At 37.8% G+C, this 17,863-nt stretch overlaps 1 protein-coding gene across 1 annotated transcript in view; it reads right to left on the bottom strand.

Annotated features, from left to right (window-relative positions):
* Nucleotides 1-17,863, bottom strand: part of BMP5 (bone morphogenetic protein 5) — a 144,212-nt gene that overhangs the window by 17,788 nt on the left and 108,561 nt on the right. The window contains 1 exon segment of the mRNA NM_001305016.1: nucleotides 6,490-6,684. Within this exon segment, the coding sequence (NP_001291945.1) occupies nucleotides 6,490-6,684 (195 nt within the window).

Below are 17,863 nucleotides of genomic sequence, written 5' to 3'. Positions count from 1 at the left end.
CCCCAAGTCCCACATCCAATGAACCCCTCACCGAACTGACATATAACCCAGTAGGAGTCACAGTTATTTATTTGTGTAGGGATTTGTGTACAAATGTGTGACACAGAACAGACACCACAACACAATAACTGTCTGGTGTGTTCGCTTGACTCTGCTCAAAATGTGTCTTTGTGGATGATGCAGAGGACGTGCTCACCTTAGAGCTTGTTGACATAAAAACCCATCCACAAACCTGTCTCCAAATGCCTGCAAGATGTCTCTGCATGAAAGTTTCTCAAATGCCTCCAACTCACTATTTTGGCTTCTGACCTCATACTCTTTCCATTCCTTCTACTTGGTTAATAGGATCTAGTGGCTCAAGCCAGAAAATTTAATAAATACATTTCTTGATTTTCTTTCATTCTCACTCCTACCCAACATTGAATCTGTCCACACTCCCTTTAAGCGACCACCCTCTAGCCTAGTTAACCTATCAGAGTCCTCTGCACTCTTGGGTACCTCGTACTCCCCCAACATCCTTTCTGGGAACTTGGGCCTAGGATAACCCTTCATCCCTGACTCCTCTTTGCTCTCTGACCTTGAGTCTTTTGCCTTGTTGATGGAATTGCTCTTTTTCTTTTGCCTTTACTTAAAGTACTAATGTTCCCAGTGGAGGATCCATCCTTAATGTTTCTCTCTTACTCCAGTTTCTAGTAAGCACTCAGCTTACTGACTTGTGCTCAGCTTCGAGTCTTGTGCTTCATCTAACCATTGGGGCTCAAGGCTGCGTGCGCCTTACATATTCCACTCACACCCCCATCTCTGGAGTCCTGCTAACTCCATTCCATGTATTTTGGATCCCACTTCCCTTGTCTCCAATCTATAATCTTCATTGCTTGGAGGGTTAGACTAGATTCCTAATCATATTTTGGCATCCAGTTTCTCCCTTTGGCATACCATCCTTCTTTCTGATGCCAAATTGAACTTTTTAAAAATGCGTATCTGATGGTGACACTCCTTTTTCCAAATGCCTGCATGGAAATACCACAGTTACTGACCATTATGACTTGGTCCCTGCATAACTTTCTAGCTGATATCACACTGCTCTCATACAAGAATACTAGCACTCCATGGCCATCAGACACTGCTATGTGGTTCTGTAACTGCATATAAGTTCTGAAATGGCTTCACCTCCATTTATGAAAAGTATCTATTTTTTCTCATTGGAATCATGCTCTATCCTTACTGCTCCCACACTTCCTTGTACCTACTCTAGTAGAATTGATCTCCTGATAATTACTAGCATGCACATCTTTGCCACTGTCTAAGGGAATGCCTTTTCAGAAGCAAGATTCTGATGCTACCCATCTTGCATGATCATGCAGTTAATGCTGTGTCACACTGTGACACATTCATTTAACAATGAATAAATATTTTGCAATAAACCACACCCAGACATATCATCTCTAGAATTCTCTCTAGATAGAAACTTGACAATAAGTGATCAGCGGAATGGGTACGGATGCAAAAGTCTGAACTCTTTAGGCACCAGTTTGGAAAAATCAAACCATAATTTGGTAATAATGATTATGTTTAACCCTGAATAAGTATACACAGTGTTCTCCATTCTTTATACCCATTAACTCGTTTAATCCTTGCAACTCATGTAATTTTATTCTGTGAGGCAGGTATCATTAATGTTCTCACTTTCCAGATGAAGAAATAGATGTAACATGCCCTGTCCAAGATTACACAGCTACTAAGAGGTGGACCCAGGGTTAAATGACAGAAGGAAAGATAAAGGTACAGATGAATGGGGCTTCCCAGGTGGCTCAGTGATAAAGAATCCACCCGTCAAGCAGGAGACACAGGTTCTATCCCTGGGTCAGGAAGATGCCCTGGAGAAGGAAATGGCAACCCACTTCAATATTCTTGCCTGGGAAATCCCATGGACAGAGGAGCCTGGAGGACTACAATTTCATAGTGTTGCAAAGTCAGACACAACTGAGTGTGCGCGTGAACACACACACACACACACACAGATGAATAGATAGATAAAAAGATGGATCGAACTAGATCTAGGTAACAAGCTAACTATTATTTGAGAAGGGATCTTCAAAATTTTGCATATTCAGAGCTTTTAGTGTTAATTACTATAAAACCATGTGGATTAAAACCATTCTCACTGGTGCAGCCTTGCAGGATTTTTACTGCGGCATTGATTTTGAAAGCCCCAATTTAAAAACAGCCAAAATGTCTTTTTAAGAGTGACATGACTAAATAAATTCTGACAAAAGGAGTGGCGGATTCATTTTGATATTTGGAAAAACTAATACAATTATGTAAAGTTTAAAAATAAAATAAAATTTAAAAAAGGAGTGTTGAATATATTGTAGCAGTATAAAAAAATGAAGTCACTAATTTGAAAGATGGTTGAAATATGTTGTTTAAAAAATCCATAAGACCAACTATATGATACCAAGAGTGAACATTAGGTAAACCATAGACTGTAGTTGATTGTGATGTGTCCGTGTAGGTTCATCTTTGGTAAGAAATGCACCACCATGGTGAGTGGTGTTGATAGCAGAGGAGATGATGCATTTGTGGGGTAGGGAGTACATGGGAAATCTATGTACCTTCCTTTCAATATTGTGAACTTAACTGCTCTTAAAAAAGTTCATAAAAATAGGAACCCTCCTAGACTGTTGGGGAGAATGTAAATTGGTGCCCACTATGGAGAACAGTCTGGAAGTTTCTTTAAAAAGTGAAAATAGAACTATCATACGATCCAGCAATCCCACTTCTGAGTGAGAAAACTATAATTTGAAAAGGCACATGCACCCCAGTGTTCATAGCAGCACTATTTACAAAATTGAGACACGGAGACAATTTAAATGTCCAACAAGAGGTGAATGGATAAAAAAAGAAGTAGTAAACATGTATTGATACAATGGAATATTACTCAGCCATAAAACAGAATGAAATAATGCCATTCGCAGCAACATGAATGGACCTGCAGACTATCATACAAGTGAAATAAGTAAAACAGAGAAAGACAAATATTATGTGATACACTTATATGTGGAATCCTAAAAAAAAAAAAAAAAGATACAAATTAACTTATGTACAAAACAAAGACAGACTTAGATATAGAAAACAAGCTAATAGTTACCAAAGGGGGCTGGAAGAGGAGAGAGAAATTAGGAGTTTGGCATCAGCAGATATACACTACTGTATATAAGACAGATAAATAACAAGGACCTACTGTACCACACAGAGAGCGATAGCCGGTATCTTATTATGACCTATAAGAGAAATGAATCTGAAAAAGAATATGTATCTATATAACACATGATAAAATCATATTCTCCAAAAGTGACGCATATAGGGAGGAAAAAACTTGGAAGTACTTGTATTATGTTGATAACAGTATATCAGCATAACTTATCTTAAAAGAATTAAGTGATTAAAGGAGAATTTTAGCTTTATTTGTGATTATTTTTAAAAAATAAAATTATGTATTAATTATATAACAACATACTCTAAACAAATAATTTCAATGGATTGTTCTTTCTGGTTTTGATTAAAATGTTTGTCCAAGAGGAATGACTTTACATTGTATCCATTAGGCAAGATATAGCACCTGTCAGAGTTGGGAGTTGCAGGCAGGGCACCAGTGGTCGTGATACCAAGCTTGTGATAAGCACCTTTTCAAGCAGTTCTGCAGTAAACAAGAACTTGCTCTGTGCCTTGCAAATACTTTAAATTTTGAATGCTCTATTGTTTTTGCATACTGATATAGTCCTTCAAATAGCATCTTGCTCTTGGTAGGTGCTTTAAAATCTTATCAACTTAGTGCCTCTCCAACCCAAAGGGTGGTAACGTTAATATTCAGCTATTGCCTACATTTCCTTTCCCCTAAACCCAAGTTCAAAGGAAAATCAACTGTGGTGGCTCATTGTGAAGTAAGTAACATCTCTCACAAAGTGTCTGCTCAAAGTTCTTGCTAAAAACCTAAAGAGCAGCAAAGACAGAGGGTTTCGGCAGAAAGTCTACGGGCAGTGGTTCTATATATGCACAGCTGAAAAAGGAAGCTGGTTCTCCCAGACAGTGACCATGTTAATTTCCTGAATGTGTGTTGGTGCAGTTGCTGTTTTGTGTTGGACACTGTTCTAGGTTCTCCCACAGGGGCACAGAATAGTAAAAGGGCACTAAGAAGTCAGAAGACAGGACTCTTTGAAAGAAGAAAGGGATGAGGTAAAGACAGCAAGAATGACCTGGGTTCTGCACTGTTGGAGATTTTTAACATTTGAGAATATACTTTGCAAAAACAAAAAAAAAATGCAACCAAGCAAACTTCTACTACATCTCTCCATTCTCCCTACTGACCCCCTTTCTTAGTTACAGCATCTTCACACAGTGTTTCAATCATGGATAATTTTAAAATTTCACTAGCATTTCAAGTCTCCTAAGTATCAGATTTTATGTTTATATTAAACCCCTGTCTTTTGGGTCAAATCCTGCGAGAACTTTTCCCGTCTGCTTGATTACTACCTATTGAAAGGTTAAGTCTCATACACACAGACCAACTACTTTCTTTCTTCTTATTATCAAAATATGAACATGTTCCAAAACCACCTACTACATATTTCACAGAAATGGGTGCCAATGACACACTTTTTGAAAAGAAAATATTGGTCTATATTAGAATAATTTTGTACTCTAAATGGTGTTAGGAAACTGGTGAAAAGTTACGTGATTTCTGCTTCATGTGTTTTATTCATTTCTAGTTATAGAAGCACATTTGTTACCTGTGGTCAGGAAGGGAAGATAAATAGATTTCACCAATAGGGAGAAAGACTTAGATGATTTCATTTGCTGCAATGCCTCTGCCAGAGTCATTACCAGCTCTAATAATACGCAGGTGACTTTTCCCTTTGAAATTTTCTCAAAAATTATTTACTGTTCTATTCAAGATTTAACAAATCTTTTTCTTAATGCAATCTGCTACATTAAATTAAAAACATTTCAACCCATTTCAGAACCATTCTATATGAAAAGAAAAATATACAACTTTGACAGGCTAGTATTTACAAGGAAGAAAAGTTCTTAGAAAGTTATTTTTCTCCATCTTTCATATTAAGCAATTAAAATTTTTGCCAAACTAAATATCTTGTGAAGATCTTTATAAAATAGCCTTGTAATAAGGTACTAATATCACATTTACTTTCAAGTGAAAAAGACAGTGAAGCTTATTTGATGGAAAATTATTTTAAAGCATGATTTCTGTGTAGAATGTAATTTACTATAATGCAATTTCATAGAACCCTTCCCTGTGCTTCTGTTGCTAGATACATAAAATAGACTTCTCTCTAACACACTTCTCCTGTGCCTTCACTCTAGGAGGGTTCCAGTGAATTCCACTTAGTATTTTTGCTAAGAGTCCCAGGATCAAAAAAAATTCTATATATTTTTGTTTCATTTATAATCATTAATGGCAAACACTGTGTGGATGTGTCTTTCTGGAAGAGCAAAACATTCGTATTTGCTGAAATACCTATGCAGAGGTCATATCTGTTTTGTTCACCAGCTCATTCATGGTGCCTCACAAGTACACTGCATATGGTGGCCATCGACACAGAAGAAGACACATTTTACAAATGACCAAACACTTCGTACTAACTAGCGATGTTCTAGGGCAAGTTTTCTCCTTCAAATAGGTTTATTTTTCATAGATAAGACAATTCCTAGGAATAAAATAGCCATCATTTTCATCTAAGAACAGCTTATAAAAATTTGTTTGCAACTGAACTAAACAAGGTACTCATTGGTACAAAGTATATAATTAAACTACTTCAGATTTTATCATGTAGATAAGTTCAGATCAAGTGTATTTTTTATCTATCAATTAATAGATTAAATTGCAAGTACAGTGGGATCAACTGTGCATTTACAACATTTTGTTTGATTTCATATGAGCATGTATATGTATACACACACTCAAAGCAAATTATCCACATAACATCTCTCTAAATAATTAATGGGAATATAAATATTAACTTAATTTCCATACAATCTACCCTGCTTCTTTTGGCAGAAAAATTAAGCTCATGATTCACATGTACTGTTTTAAGTACCAAAGGAATATTTTTATTTTGAATTTACTTGTTACCCATCCATGTGAGATTCCTGGGAAAGGTCAGCTCACAAGTTGTGGAGTTCAGTTTGGACTAGCTTTTGTTGATGTAGCCATTTAATAATTTTATTATTGCCAGCTTGATTTGAATTTGAATTGCATCTTTCAGCAGATTTAGGTAAGTCCCACTTACTTTAAAATGAATTGCTGAATGATTTGCTAATGAAACAATTGGGGGATGCGAGAAACACGGCTGGATGATTTAATAGACCAAATGAGGGTATACCAGGGGGTAAATTTACTGTGGCTACTTGATTTGCAACATACGACCCCATAACTCTCTGTGCAGAACTGCAGCTCTGGTTTTATCTTACCTCCAACACTGGACATTCTAGAGGAGTCCTGATGAGAGCCGGATTTATTGCGGTTTTGATTTTTTCTCTTGTTGGCTGCTCTCACAGATCGGAGAAGTACCTCGCTTGCCTTGAAGAAGGCCACCATGAATGGCTGTTTTGACTGAGGCCCATGTCGTCCCACGAGGCCGGCCGACTTCACGTTGATGCTGTGACCTGGAACCAAGGAAGGGGCACTGGGTTTATTAAGAAGAGATGAAGTTCAGCTGCTGAGGGGTGAGCTCAGAGGGTCCGTGGAAAAAGGTAAATGTTTGAAAACACCGTCAGAACCTTTTATTTGCGGGCCAAAGAATCTCATAAACGTGGAAAATGTACTGTTACAGACGATTATCCATTCTTGGCTTTCCATTTCGTATCACCCTTTAGCCACACAACACCCCCAGGCCTTCACTGTTGGGCTCTTTCTCAGACCTGAAAGTTGGTAACGTTCTAAATGGCTTGACCACCATTAGGCTGGAAATGTCCGTGTTAACCAGTGATTTCAGAAATATTAGCTACAGGCACTTCTGCATTAAATGCCTTATAATTTTCCTTTGTGTGATTAAAGCTGGATAGCTGGCTGGGTGTTTCTACTTTTCCCTGCTTCTTTGGAGACTTTCCAGGGTTGATAAACCCCTCCTCACTTCGGGCCTGTGCCCAGCAAACTTTACAAAGCTGTGATCCACTTAAAGCACTTCAAAGAACCTTCCAGAGGCCCCTGCTGGGCATGGAGCTTTACTTTAAGCACCAGGTCTTTCTCTATGTAGAGGATTTTGAAGCAAACATGAAAACTTCAAAATTTTCTCTGCGCTTGGACACACTTGAATGATGTTTACTGAAAGGATTTCAGAGGATGCAAATCAAGCCTGGAAATGCTCAGAAAGGAGAAAAATTCCAGATGAGCTTAGTCTAAAGCAGTCTGTGTCCTAGACCCTTCTGAGTCCACTGCGGTGGGTGTTTATCAGAAAAGGAGTGCGCACAGGGTCTGCGCTATAGTGGGTGAGAAGTCAGCTGCCCTAGAGACTAGAAGTAGATGTTGATCACGTGCTTCTCCCATTGGAGTAGCAAAAATAATACTCATCACTATAACAACATCAAATGCATTTGGAGCACTTGCTATGTACACTAGGTATTCTTTTCTATTTTAATATTTTTATTGTGATAAAAGCCACAAAATATTAATATAAAATATACTATTTTAACCATACCTTGCACAGTTCAGTGGCACTAAGTACATTCACACTGTTGTGCAACTCCAACCATCATCCATGTCCTGAATTTTTCACCTTCCTAAACTGAAACTCGTGTCACTATTAAACGCTAGTCCCCGTCCCCCTTCCCCATCTCTTTCAACACCTGCAGCCACTGGCATCTACCATGATACTTTCTGACTCTGTGATAGGCAATTTTCTTAGTGGTTTCCATGCATTATTTGATTTGATTTCACAAATACCTTAGGAGTTAGGCATTTGTTATACATTTTACAATTCACTCTTGTTATGATCTTCTCATTTAAAATAAATATCCCAGAAAATTATATATGTGTGTGTGTGTTTATGTATGTATGTGCATATATATAAAGAAAACTATTGACCGATAAAAATTTCAGTGAAAATTACCCAGAGAGAATGAAGTATTTAACTTTAAGTTGTACATTTAGTTGAAAATTACTCAAAGCTCATGCAAAAACAAATTCTACTCCAGATACAAAAGTTACCAATCTTTTCAGAGTAATATATCATGTGGTTAGAAATACGTGCATGATTGGCTGTGCCTTGCCCCTGGAGGGATGTGCCAGTTTTCTTAAAATATTTATTCAGTCAAGACTGTGCAGCAGCTTCAGTGCATTATAAGACCTAACCCACCTTGGAAGAAAGAAATCAAGTCCCTGAAATGGCATCAGTGGCATTTTAGCAAATAAACTCTTGCTCTTAACACAATTTATTTTGGCAGCATAAACACTTTTGTGTATACTTGTATCGTGCAGGGACCTTCTACCATCAGAAAACGAGACTGTGTTAAGTGAGGTGGTGCAGCTGTTGCAAGGGACACAGAAGTCCTTCAAATGTGGAGATATTGGTTGAAAAAATGCATGTGTGTCAATGCAGACAGCATTCACTGGTGTCCTCAACAATCGCTCATTGGGAAAACTTGTTACATTCCTACAAACGTGAAAATAGCCGCTCCCTTCCCAAATGCCACTCCACTCCATCCTAGCAGAGAAAGAACTTCAAAATAATCAGAGCAGTAAACCTTAAACAAATAAGCCTATGGGTTTCTCTTTTAAATGCAAACTTACAGTGGCTCCATGCCAGAGTCTATATTTCTTAGAAAAACTCTATCACTGGCATAAATGAAAGAGGCAGTTTGATTTGTGGTCAGAGTAGTTTCCATTCTACTTCCACTGTAACAAATGTATTAATTCAGCTCAGACTTCCTCCTTCTGGCAGCCCTTTTGCTGTAAAAAGAGAAATTAGAAGTTCCAGCCAAATACCATACCTTGAACTGACCCACCTCGATACATAAACACTTTTACAACATGTTTATTCAGGTGTAGCCCTTGAAATTGGTTTAAGATGTTTCCAGTGACAGAGAGCACAGCAAAAGAAAAAAAGAAAACCAGAACTGAGAAACCTGACTGTGATGGACTAGAATAACTGGCGATCTGTTCTTTAAATTTTGGATTTTTTTTTTTTTTTTCTGTCCTGGAACACAACATAAAAAGTATTTGTTGAGCTTTGAGTTTGATGTTTTAATGAAGTGTTAATTTAACAGGAACGAAATTTTTTACTTGTATACACGGATAACTGCAGAAATCATTTTTAGTAGATGATCTTTCTAATATTGAAATAGGTTGCCACACGACACACAAATGGAATACAATAAAATCAGTTTTCTATTCATTACAACACACTGACCCTATTCTCATTAAATAGGCACTGAGCCCAAAGTTCCAAATGTCTTTGGTTTATAAGAGGGTACCTTTTGTAATTATTTGAAAGACTTTCAATATTTTGATTTTTATCTCTGGAGAAAGAAGATTGCTCTCAAGATTTATGCTTTGAAAACTATAAAGGTGTGTGTGTGTGTGTGTGTGTGACAAATATGGGTTTCTTGGTCTTTACAAAGGGGGACATTGTGTGTGAGGCAAAGTCCCCTTCAAACAAACGTGAACTCCTTTTAAAATAACTTTTGATATTATTAAGTTTCCTCTTGGTTTCCTTTCCACTTCAGCAATGAGGTGACTATTAAGATTCCATAAGTTAATACTTGCTCAGTGGGTCTTGATCTTGAGCCACACCATGGAAGCATTATTTGGCCTTCTCCTTCAGACACATTACACCTCCACTGATGATGTTGACTGAACCTTTTGAATAGGGCTGAACAGTCGTTCTCCTTAGAAGTGCTAAAGAAATCCAGACTCTATTGCAGGTATTAAAAGTAGGGAATCTTTCATAAAGTCTATTTAACAATGCTGACTTTTACTATTTAAGATACAGGGTGATTTAGATACTGCAAATATATCAGTAAAGAAACCTATGTGAAACATTGTGATTTAGGAAAACCATTATGTACGTAGACGTGTATTGCAGTGGTTTTATTTTTCAAAGCTAATCCTCATTTTTGACTTCTCATTAGAAAACGTGGATAGGAAACAAGGTCCCGCTGTACAGCACGTGGAACTATGCTCAACACCCTCTGATAAACCATGATGGGAGAGAATATGAAGAAGAATGTATATGTAAATATACGCATTGGCTCAGATGGTAAAGCATCTGCCTGCAATGCGGGAGACCCGGGTTCAATCCCTGGGTCGGGAAGATCCTCTGGAGAAGGAAATGGCACCCCACTCCAGTACTCTTGCCTGGAAAATCCCATAGAGGGAGAAGCCTGGTAGGCTACAGTCCATGGGGTCGCAAAGAGTCGGACATGACTGAGTGACTTCACTTTCACTATCACTATACTATATATAAAGAATATATATCCATATATATCATTGAAAAATTAAAATATAAAAGAATATAAACTGGAAATAAAAATGACCTGGGGAAATAAAAAGAGTAATAAAATGGTGATAAGGGACACCAACTTGGAATCCACGCTTAATCATTTTAGGATTCAGACAAGTCTAGGCATAGCTAGAAGATGGGTAAGCAAAACATCAGGCATATATTTGGAAGAGAATAGAAAGACCTAAAGGGAGAGAACTCATCATAAGGAAAAGGTGAAGCCCTAGAGTACAGATTCAGAATAATGTCCCAGTGAGTATGAGGAAGCAGGGATTTTGAGTCTGTAACTCAGTCTTCCTTCTGGCCTTGCTCCAATGTTTGCATGATGAATTCCTTAAGAACCAAGGGGATTCATGGAAATCTAACAGATCTATTTTTACCCAAAGTCCCTATAAAATCCTCAGACAGCAAGGGAGCCCTACTTTGGCGTTTGGTTAATGATGTAACACAAGTGATGGCCAAAGATTCTTCCTACCTCAGAAAAGTGGTTTCCAAGTAGCTCCACACTGGTACAAGACGGCAGCCCCAGGATGAAGGTGGGTTCAGATGACCTACTATAGCAGCGTCAGCTTCAGAGAGTTGCAGCAGTTCAGAGGTACGCCAAGCAGCAATCTGATGGCTTTGGAGGTTTTAAGGTAGATCCAAAACCGTCTCAAAGTGAGGGGCAGGGCAAGTGATGGGAATAAATGGTCCTAGAACAGGAGGACACTTTCTTTATGTCACATCCATGTCCTGATCTTGTTCACTGGAAAGAGGAAATGGGCAGGGTGAGAGCAAGAGAGGGAGAAGAACTTGATTGTTGGGATTTGTTCAAGTTTAAATTCAGTTGGAATCTCCCACACAAAATGGGAGAGAAGATAGAAAAGCTTCTCTGAAGGATATATCAGCATTCCAGTGATTTCACTGATGGCAACAGGACCCAAAAGAACATGGTGCCCAATTATTCCAGGTTTATGTATCACAGAATTCTTGGATTATAAAATAAAAGGGGTGATCAGGACAAGTATGGGAGTCCAGAGTTATCATCTTTCACATTTGAACAAAGAATGCCCATTAAATCTTTCCATGTGAATTTTTTTAGAACTATTCCTATTTTGGCCATCTTGCTTTCATTTCAAAATTACTGTACAGTATCAAGGGAAGAGGAAGAATTTGAGAAGTGAATATTGGGACATTTCTCAGTTTTATTAACTGCGAAATGAATAAAGATGGAGTTAGGATAGTATCTTCTAAGGAAATAATTATTCTTTTCACACAAGAATCATTAGGAAAGTATGTGATGCTGGAGCTTTAACCTACACATTTTGCCATAACTGAAGATAAAGATTCCAGATTTGCTCCCCTGATCTGTATGACTTTATATAAGTCCTGGGTGTCAGAGTATTGTATTCATGTCTGCCTCTGAACACAACTATTTAAAGTTTGGAATCATGCAGAAAGTACACTGGCAAACCAAGGATCCATCCTCAACTGATTCGTTTTGTATTTCAGACTGTTTTTTTGGGGAAAATGTGACTTTTGAAATGTTTATTTCTTTAGAAACAGGGTTATTAAAGGAGCCTCTGACATAAAACAGCTCTTTAGAGACATGTTGATGTTATAAGGATAAGTGGTTCCAAATATGAGCATTCAGTTTCCTCCAGAATACACAATTTGAAAAACATTCATTTGAGGATTTATCAGAGCCCAAACATTGATATCACTGTAAGATGTTAGCATAAATTCCACTGTTTTTTTTCCCCCTATAAACCCACAGTAATTGAATGCTTAACCCAAAACACCTGTGATGAAACTTGTGCACAAATTACCTATTCTTCACTTCAGAAGAGCTCACAGCATCCGCTGTGGGCTAGTTCACAGAAAACAAATCACTGCACTGTTTCTTATTCACATACTCTCTTGCTTTTTGCTTAGTTTCAATCTGTGATTAAATTTGATTTTGGTGCTCTTAAATTATAGTTCCCCGGCTCTAAATTATACTGGAATTGTACCTTTTTTAGAAACAGATGATTTAAAATGTGCAGAATTCTCTACCAGGCATATAGACTAAATCATTTTTATATCCGATTTTAAGGAATGTGGGGGAGATAGAATTTTGTCTACTTAAATTCCATATACATTTTAACTCAGTGAAATCTTAAACTAAGCAAATTGCAATCTAGCTATGAATTTCAACTGTGTTATAACTTGATGAAAAATTTGCAGTTTCTATTTTTATAGTAAAAGCACAGACCTATTGCCAGATACTTGAAGTATCATAAATAGAATTTTACATTCATGCTCAGAATTTTCCTGTTGTGAAGATGGTTTACATTGCCTTGTAATCTCAAACAAAAACAAGGAAAAGCTGGGATTTTAAACTATTTCAGTGATACTTAAAACTCCCAGTAATGTGGTATTAGCAAATTACATATATTCTTGAACTTCAGAGTGCAAGGTGGTTAGAATTTTTAGTGATTCTTCATGGTGATTCTAAGCTTTTATTTAACACTATTTAACAAGCCAGGTGCTTCATGCAATCCCTTTGCTATATTTAAATTTAAAAGAGTAAATTAAAAATAACTACTTCATCTTATATTAAGTATTATATATTAGCAATTATATATATATATATTCATTACTAAAAAGTGTCAACAAGAAAAGAACGGTCAAATGTAATAATGTGTGCAAATAAGGAAAGAATTCTGTGGCTGATGATAAAGAGGAAAAGATAACACTGGAGGTATGACACCCACAGAGGACAGCTGGGGACCAGCTCCTGAGGAGCCAGCATGAGCTGGGGTTGAGTTATACCGGCAGACAAGAAATGCAGTCGCAGTTTTTGGTAACAGTGCAATGGAAGAAATTCATTTTCCTCTAGGATTGGGATACGTGAAGGATAGAGAAGTTTGAAGGAGGAAAAGATTTTTTAAGGAGTTTCAATTCTTTGTGAAGTTTGTGGAAGGAATCATTATCATCTACCTGAGAAAATCATGGAGGTGAGAAAAGAAATTGGGATTCTCCGTTAGAAATATGGGTATCGTGGCTCAAGGCAAGATAGAGGGAAACTCAAACAGCTGAGACCTGCAGTTCAAGAGGCTTCTGGAGGGGGGCCGGGGCAGAAGGAAGAAAGGAAGAGAAACATAAAGGAGCAGGGCCAGAGGTTTGTGCCTCATGGGGGAAGCTTTCCAGAACGCGCAAATGTTTTATTGTGCTTAGGGTGGGCCTGAGTGATGGAAAAGGATTAGTCTCCTTCCAGGGACATTGTCTGAAACACAGCGGCTCACCGTCTCAGGCGGGACCAGCCTCACAAATGCTTTTTACTGAAGCTCTCTTTTCAGCTAGTGGAAATATGAATCTCAAACTAGGAATTGTAGTTTACCTTCACATAAGCACTTACTTTTTAATAGCTCTTCTCTTTATATATAGAGCCTTTCCCCTGAGGCCCTAAGAGTTTTACAGACATCATCTGTCACACGCCCCCAAAAGCTTGGTTACAGTTGGTCTTACAGGTCTCATTTATTTTAAGAAAGCAGAAACATTCTTTTCACAAAACCATGGGAAGAGTGAATTATTTTTAGTATCTTTTCCAGTTCTTATGTGACTTTTTAAAATAAGAAACGTGTACACACACATACACGTCTTTCCTTTAAAATCACAGGAGAGTTCAATAAAACTATAATGAAAGCAGGATTTCAGCAGAAATCAACCAAAAAGTTTTTAAAAACTATATATTACTACGTGTTAAGATATCAATGAAGAAAAGCTTTTAGACGTCAAGCCTCGTTTGGGTTTGTTTCATAGCACTGAAATTAATTTCAGACGCTGAATTTTATCTGTAGTGGATGAAAGTGGTCTTTGCAATGAACTTAATGCAGTTACTTGGGAAATTTATGAGTCTCTAAAGGAAACATTCTTTTTTACCAGCTTATATGACAGATTATGCAAAAAGAACTTTTATCATATAGAAAAACATAGTTCATTAAATGTTTGACCTTCCCTTTCAATTTGATACATGAACCTATGAAATCATCATAAGCTACTTCTAGAAGCCTTAGAATAGTGCAGAACTACCAAAATGCAAGAGAAATAAATCATTTTGACGCTTAATAAAAAGAAAGAGTGAAAGGAGTAAAAGATACTTTCCAAAATACACATAGTGAAAGCCTGATACTGGATACCTAATGTATATACCATGATAAGTGTCTACTTTTTGTCAAAAAAGAAAAAAAACGGAGTTAAGATATTTGGGACTTAGTTTAATCCTTCACATATGATGGTTGGATCACAAACCATTCTTTTGAGTGAAGAAAAGCGGAGCCTTACTTACACATAAGGGACCAAGTGAGACCTCATGATTCCATGGTGGCCCCCAGAGCAAAAGCATCCTACTGAGCTGTCTGGAAGCAAAATAACAGGTACTTCCCAGGTGTTTACTTATTGGTCTGCTCGAGTCAGAAACACACCTCAACTGTCATGCTTCTATCATTTTATTACCTCCCAGAGAAATCATGTGAGTACCTCCACTCATAAATAGAGCTGATACCCAAAAGCTGTAGCCAGCAAGCCTTTCAGAGGGGTCAGGGAAACTGGGAATTGAGGAGAGGAGCCAATTCAATGTTTCTAAAGTTAAAAAGGAAGAAGCAGCTGCCATGTTGACATGTGGTAATTTAACAGTTGTTTTACACACAATGTCTTATGTATTCTTCCCAGTAAAATAATGATTATACTTTTTAAAGGAATAAATAAAGGTCCGAGAAGGGTCATGTTTTTAAGTCATCCCTGCCCACTCTATTCCTTTCAGCACACAGAGTGCCCTTTTGTTAGGGATCCTTTAGGGCTAATGCCTTCCTCTTGGGTCTCTGCTCCCCACCTTGAGAAGACTGGAGGAAATCCAAACATCTCCTGGGTCTGGCAGTGACATCTACACTGCATCTGTCAAGGATGCTGTGGTAGCTGCTGGTTTTGTGACGTTTAAGGTAGAGGACAGGGAAGCCTGGCGTGCTGAAGTCCATGGTACCACAAAGAGTCAGATACAACTTAGCAACTGAACAACAACAACACAACTTAGCAACTGAACAACAGCAACAACATCAAGAGGGAAGACCACTCAACACTTCCTACATCCACAACACGGGTGGTCCCCCTACCCCTTTCCATTCCTTTCAAATTAAAACTTGACTAGTTTGACTACAGAGAAATTATAACCCATGTTCAAGGTATTAGGGACTCGTAATTTTCCTATCGAAGCATCTTCCCTCCAATTTCAAGTTTTGGTCCTCACTTACAATACTCACTGTTGACTTAGGTGGGTGGATGCTCTGGTTTGTTATGATTTTCCTTCGTTCCTGTGAGTGAGCCAAAGTTTAGCCAGGTCACCAGTGACTGTCGATGCCTTTCTTGGACTAAGAGCTCTCTCTTCTTCCTCAGCTCATGAACTCTTTATTGTCAAATTCAGACTTAAATTGAAGAAAGTAAGGAAAACCACTAGACCATTCAAGTATGATCTAAATCAAATCCCTTACAATTATACAATGGAAGTGACAAATAGATTGATGGGATTAAATCTGATACAGTGCCTGAGAACTATGGACCTGTTTGTGACATTGTACAGGAGGCAGTGATCAAGACCATCCCCAAGAAAAAGATATGAAAAAAGGCAAAATGGTTGTCTGGTGAGGGCTTACAAATAGCTAAGGAAAGAAGAAAAGCTAAAGGCAAAGGAGAAAAGGAAAGATATACCCATTTGAATGCAGAGTTCCAAAGGATAGCAAGAGGAGATAAAAAAAAGCCTTCCTCAGTGATCAATGCCAAGAAATAGAGGAAAACAATAGAATGGGAAAGACTAGAGATCTACTCAAGAAAATTAGAGATACCAAGGGAACATTTCAGGCAAAGATGAGCACAATAAAGGACAGAAATGATATGGACCTAACAGAAGCAGAAGTTATTAAGAAAAGGTGGCAAGAATACACAGAAGAACAATACCAAAAAGATCTTCATGACCCAGATAATCATGATGGTGTGATCAGTCACCTAGAGCCAGACATCCTGGAATGTGAAGTCACGTGGGCCTTAGGAAGCATCACTACGAACAAAGCTAGTGGAGGTGATGGAATTCCAGTTGAGCTATTTCAAATCCTAAAAGATGATGCTGTGAAAGTGCAGCACTCAATATGCCAGCAAATTTGGAAAACTCAGCAGTGGCCACAGGACTGGAAAAGGTCAGTTTTCATTCCAATCCCAAAGAAAGGCAATGCCAAAGAACGTTCAAACTACTGCACAATTGCTCTCATCTCACACGCTAGCAAAATAATGCTCAAACTTCTCCAAGCCAAGTTTCAATAGTACATGAGCCGTGAACTTCCAGATGTTCAAGCTGGATTTAGAAATATTGAAATATTTTGGAAATATTGAAGGTGGGAGGAGAAAGGGACAACAGAGGATGAAATGGTTGGATGGCATCATGGACTCGATGGACATGAGTTTGAGTAAGCTCCAGGACTTGGTGATGGACAGGGAAGCCTGGTGTGCTGCAGTCCATGGGATTGCAAAGAGCTGGACATGACTGAGTGACTGAACTAACTACTTCTTCCCCCTGTACTCCATACTCAAGATGCAAAACCAGCACTGCCCTTATTCTGCAATATGTCTTTAAGAAATACATTCAACAATATTCAACTTAGAGGGGAAAGAACAATGGAAGAGACAGAGTTAATTTCTGTGCACGATGAGAAAAGGGTAATCTCATATTCTTCATGCCCCTAAATGAAATATTACCACAAAAATATTTACCCTTCAGATCATCAGTCAAAGCAGAGTTAGGGCCTAGAAAAACTGGAATATGTTCCTGACCTTGGCATTTGTTTGGCAAGATGGGTGCTCCATAGTTACTGTTTTGAATTAGGGAAAATCAAAAACAGGAATACAGATGTCGCCAAACGCTTCCATTTCCCTTTTCATTAAGGGAAATCTAAAACATGGTAAAATACCTCTTTCACCAGGTAGTGAAGCAGCACGAACTCCTGTTTGGTTCCCAAACTATTTTTCATGTGTGTTTCTGAGTTGTGATGCTAAAATTTGGATAAGTAAATGATGTTTACCAAGTGGCTCTTATTCAAATATAAACATACTATAAATTAAAACAAATAAGTTGATTTAAATTTTGGTTTTAAAACACTGTATACATAGTGGACATAAAACACCACACTCAAGATTTTCAATTTATTACTGAATATATACTATAGTCAAATCTATTTTTAAAGAAAAGTTATTTTCCCTCTACTGATCATTATACAAAACTCGACTAGGCTATGGAGGCTCATTTCAGATACCAACTAAAGAAAAATATAATAATAGAGATAGCA

The sequence above is a fragment of the Bos taurus genome, chromosome 23, assembly GCF_002263795.3.
Source record: "Bos taurus isolate L1 Dominette 01449 registration number 42190680 breed Hereford chromosome 23, ARS-UCD2.0, whole genome shotgun sequence".
NCBI classification, from domain to species: domain Eukaryota; kingdom Metazoa; phylum Chordata; class Mammalia; order Artiodactyla; family Bovidae; genus Bos; species Bos taurus.
Note: the sequence above shows the minus strand (reverse complement) of the source record. Positions and strands in the feature narration are given on the sequence as shown.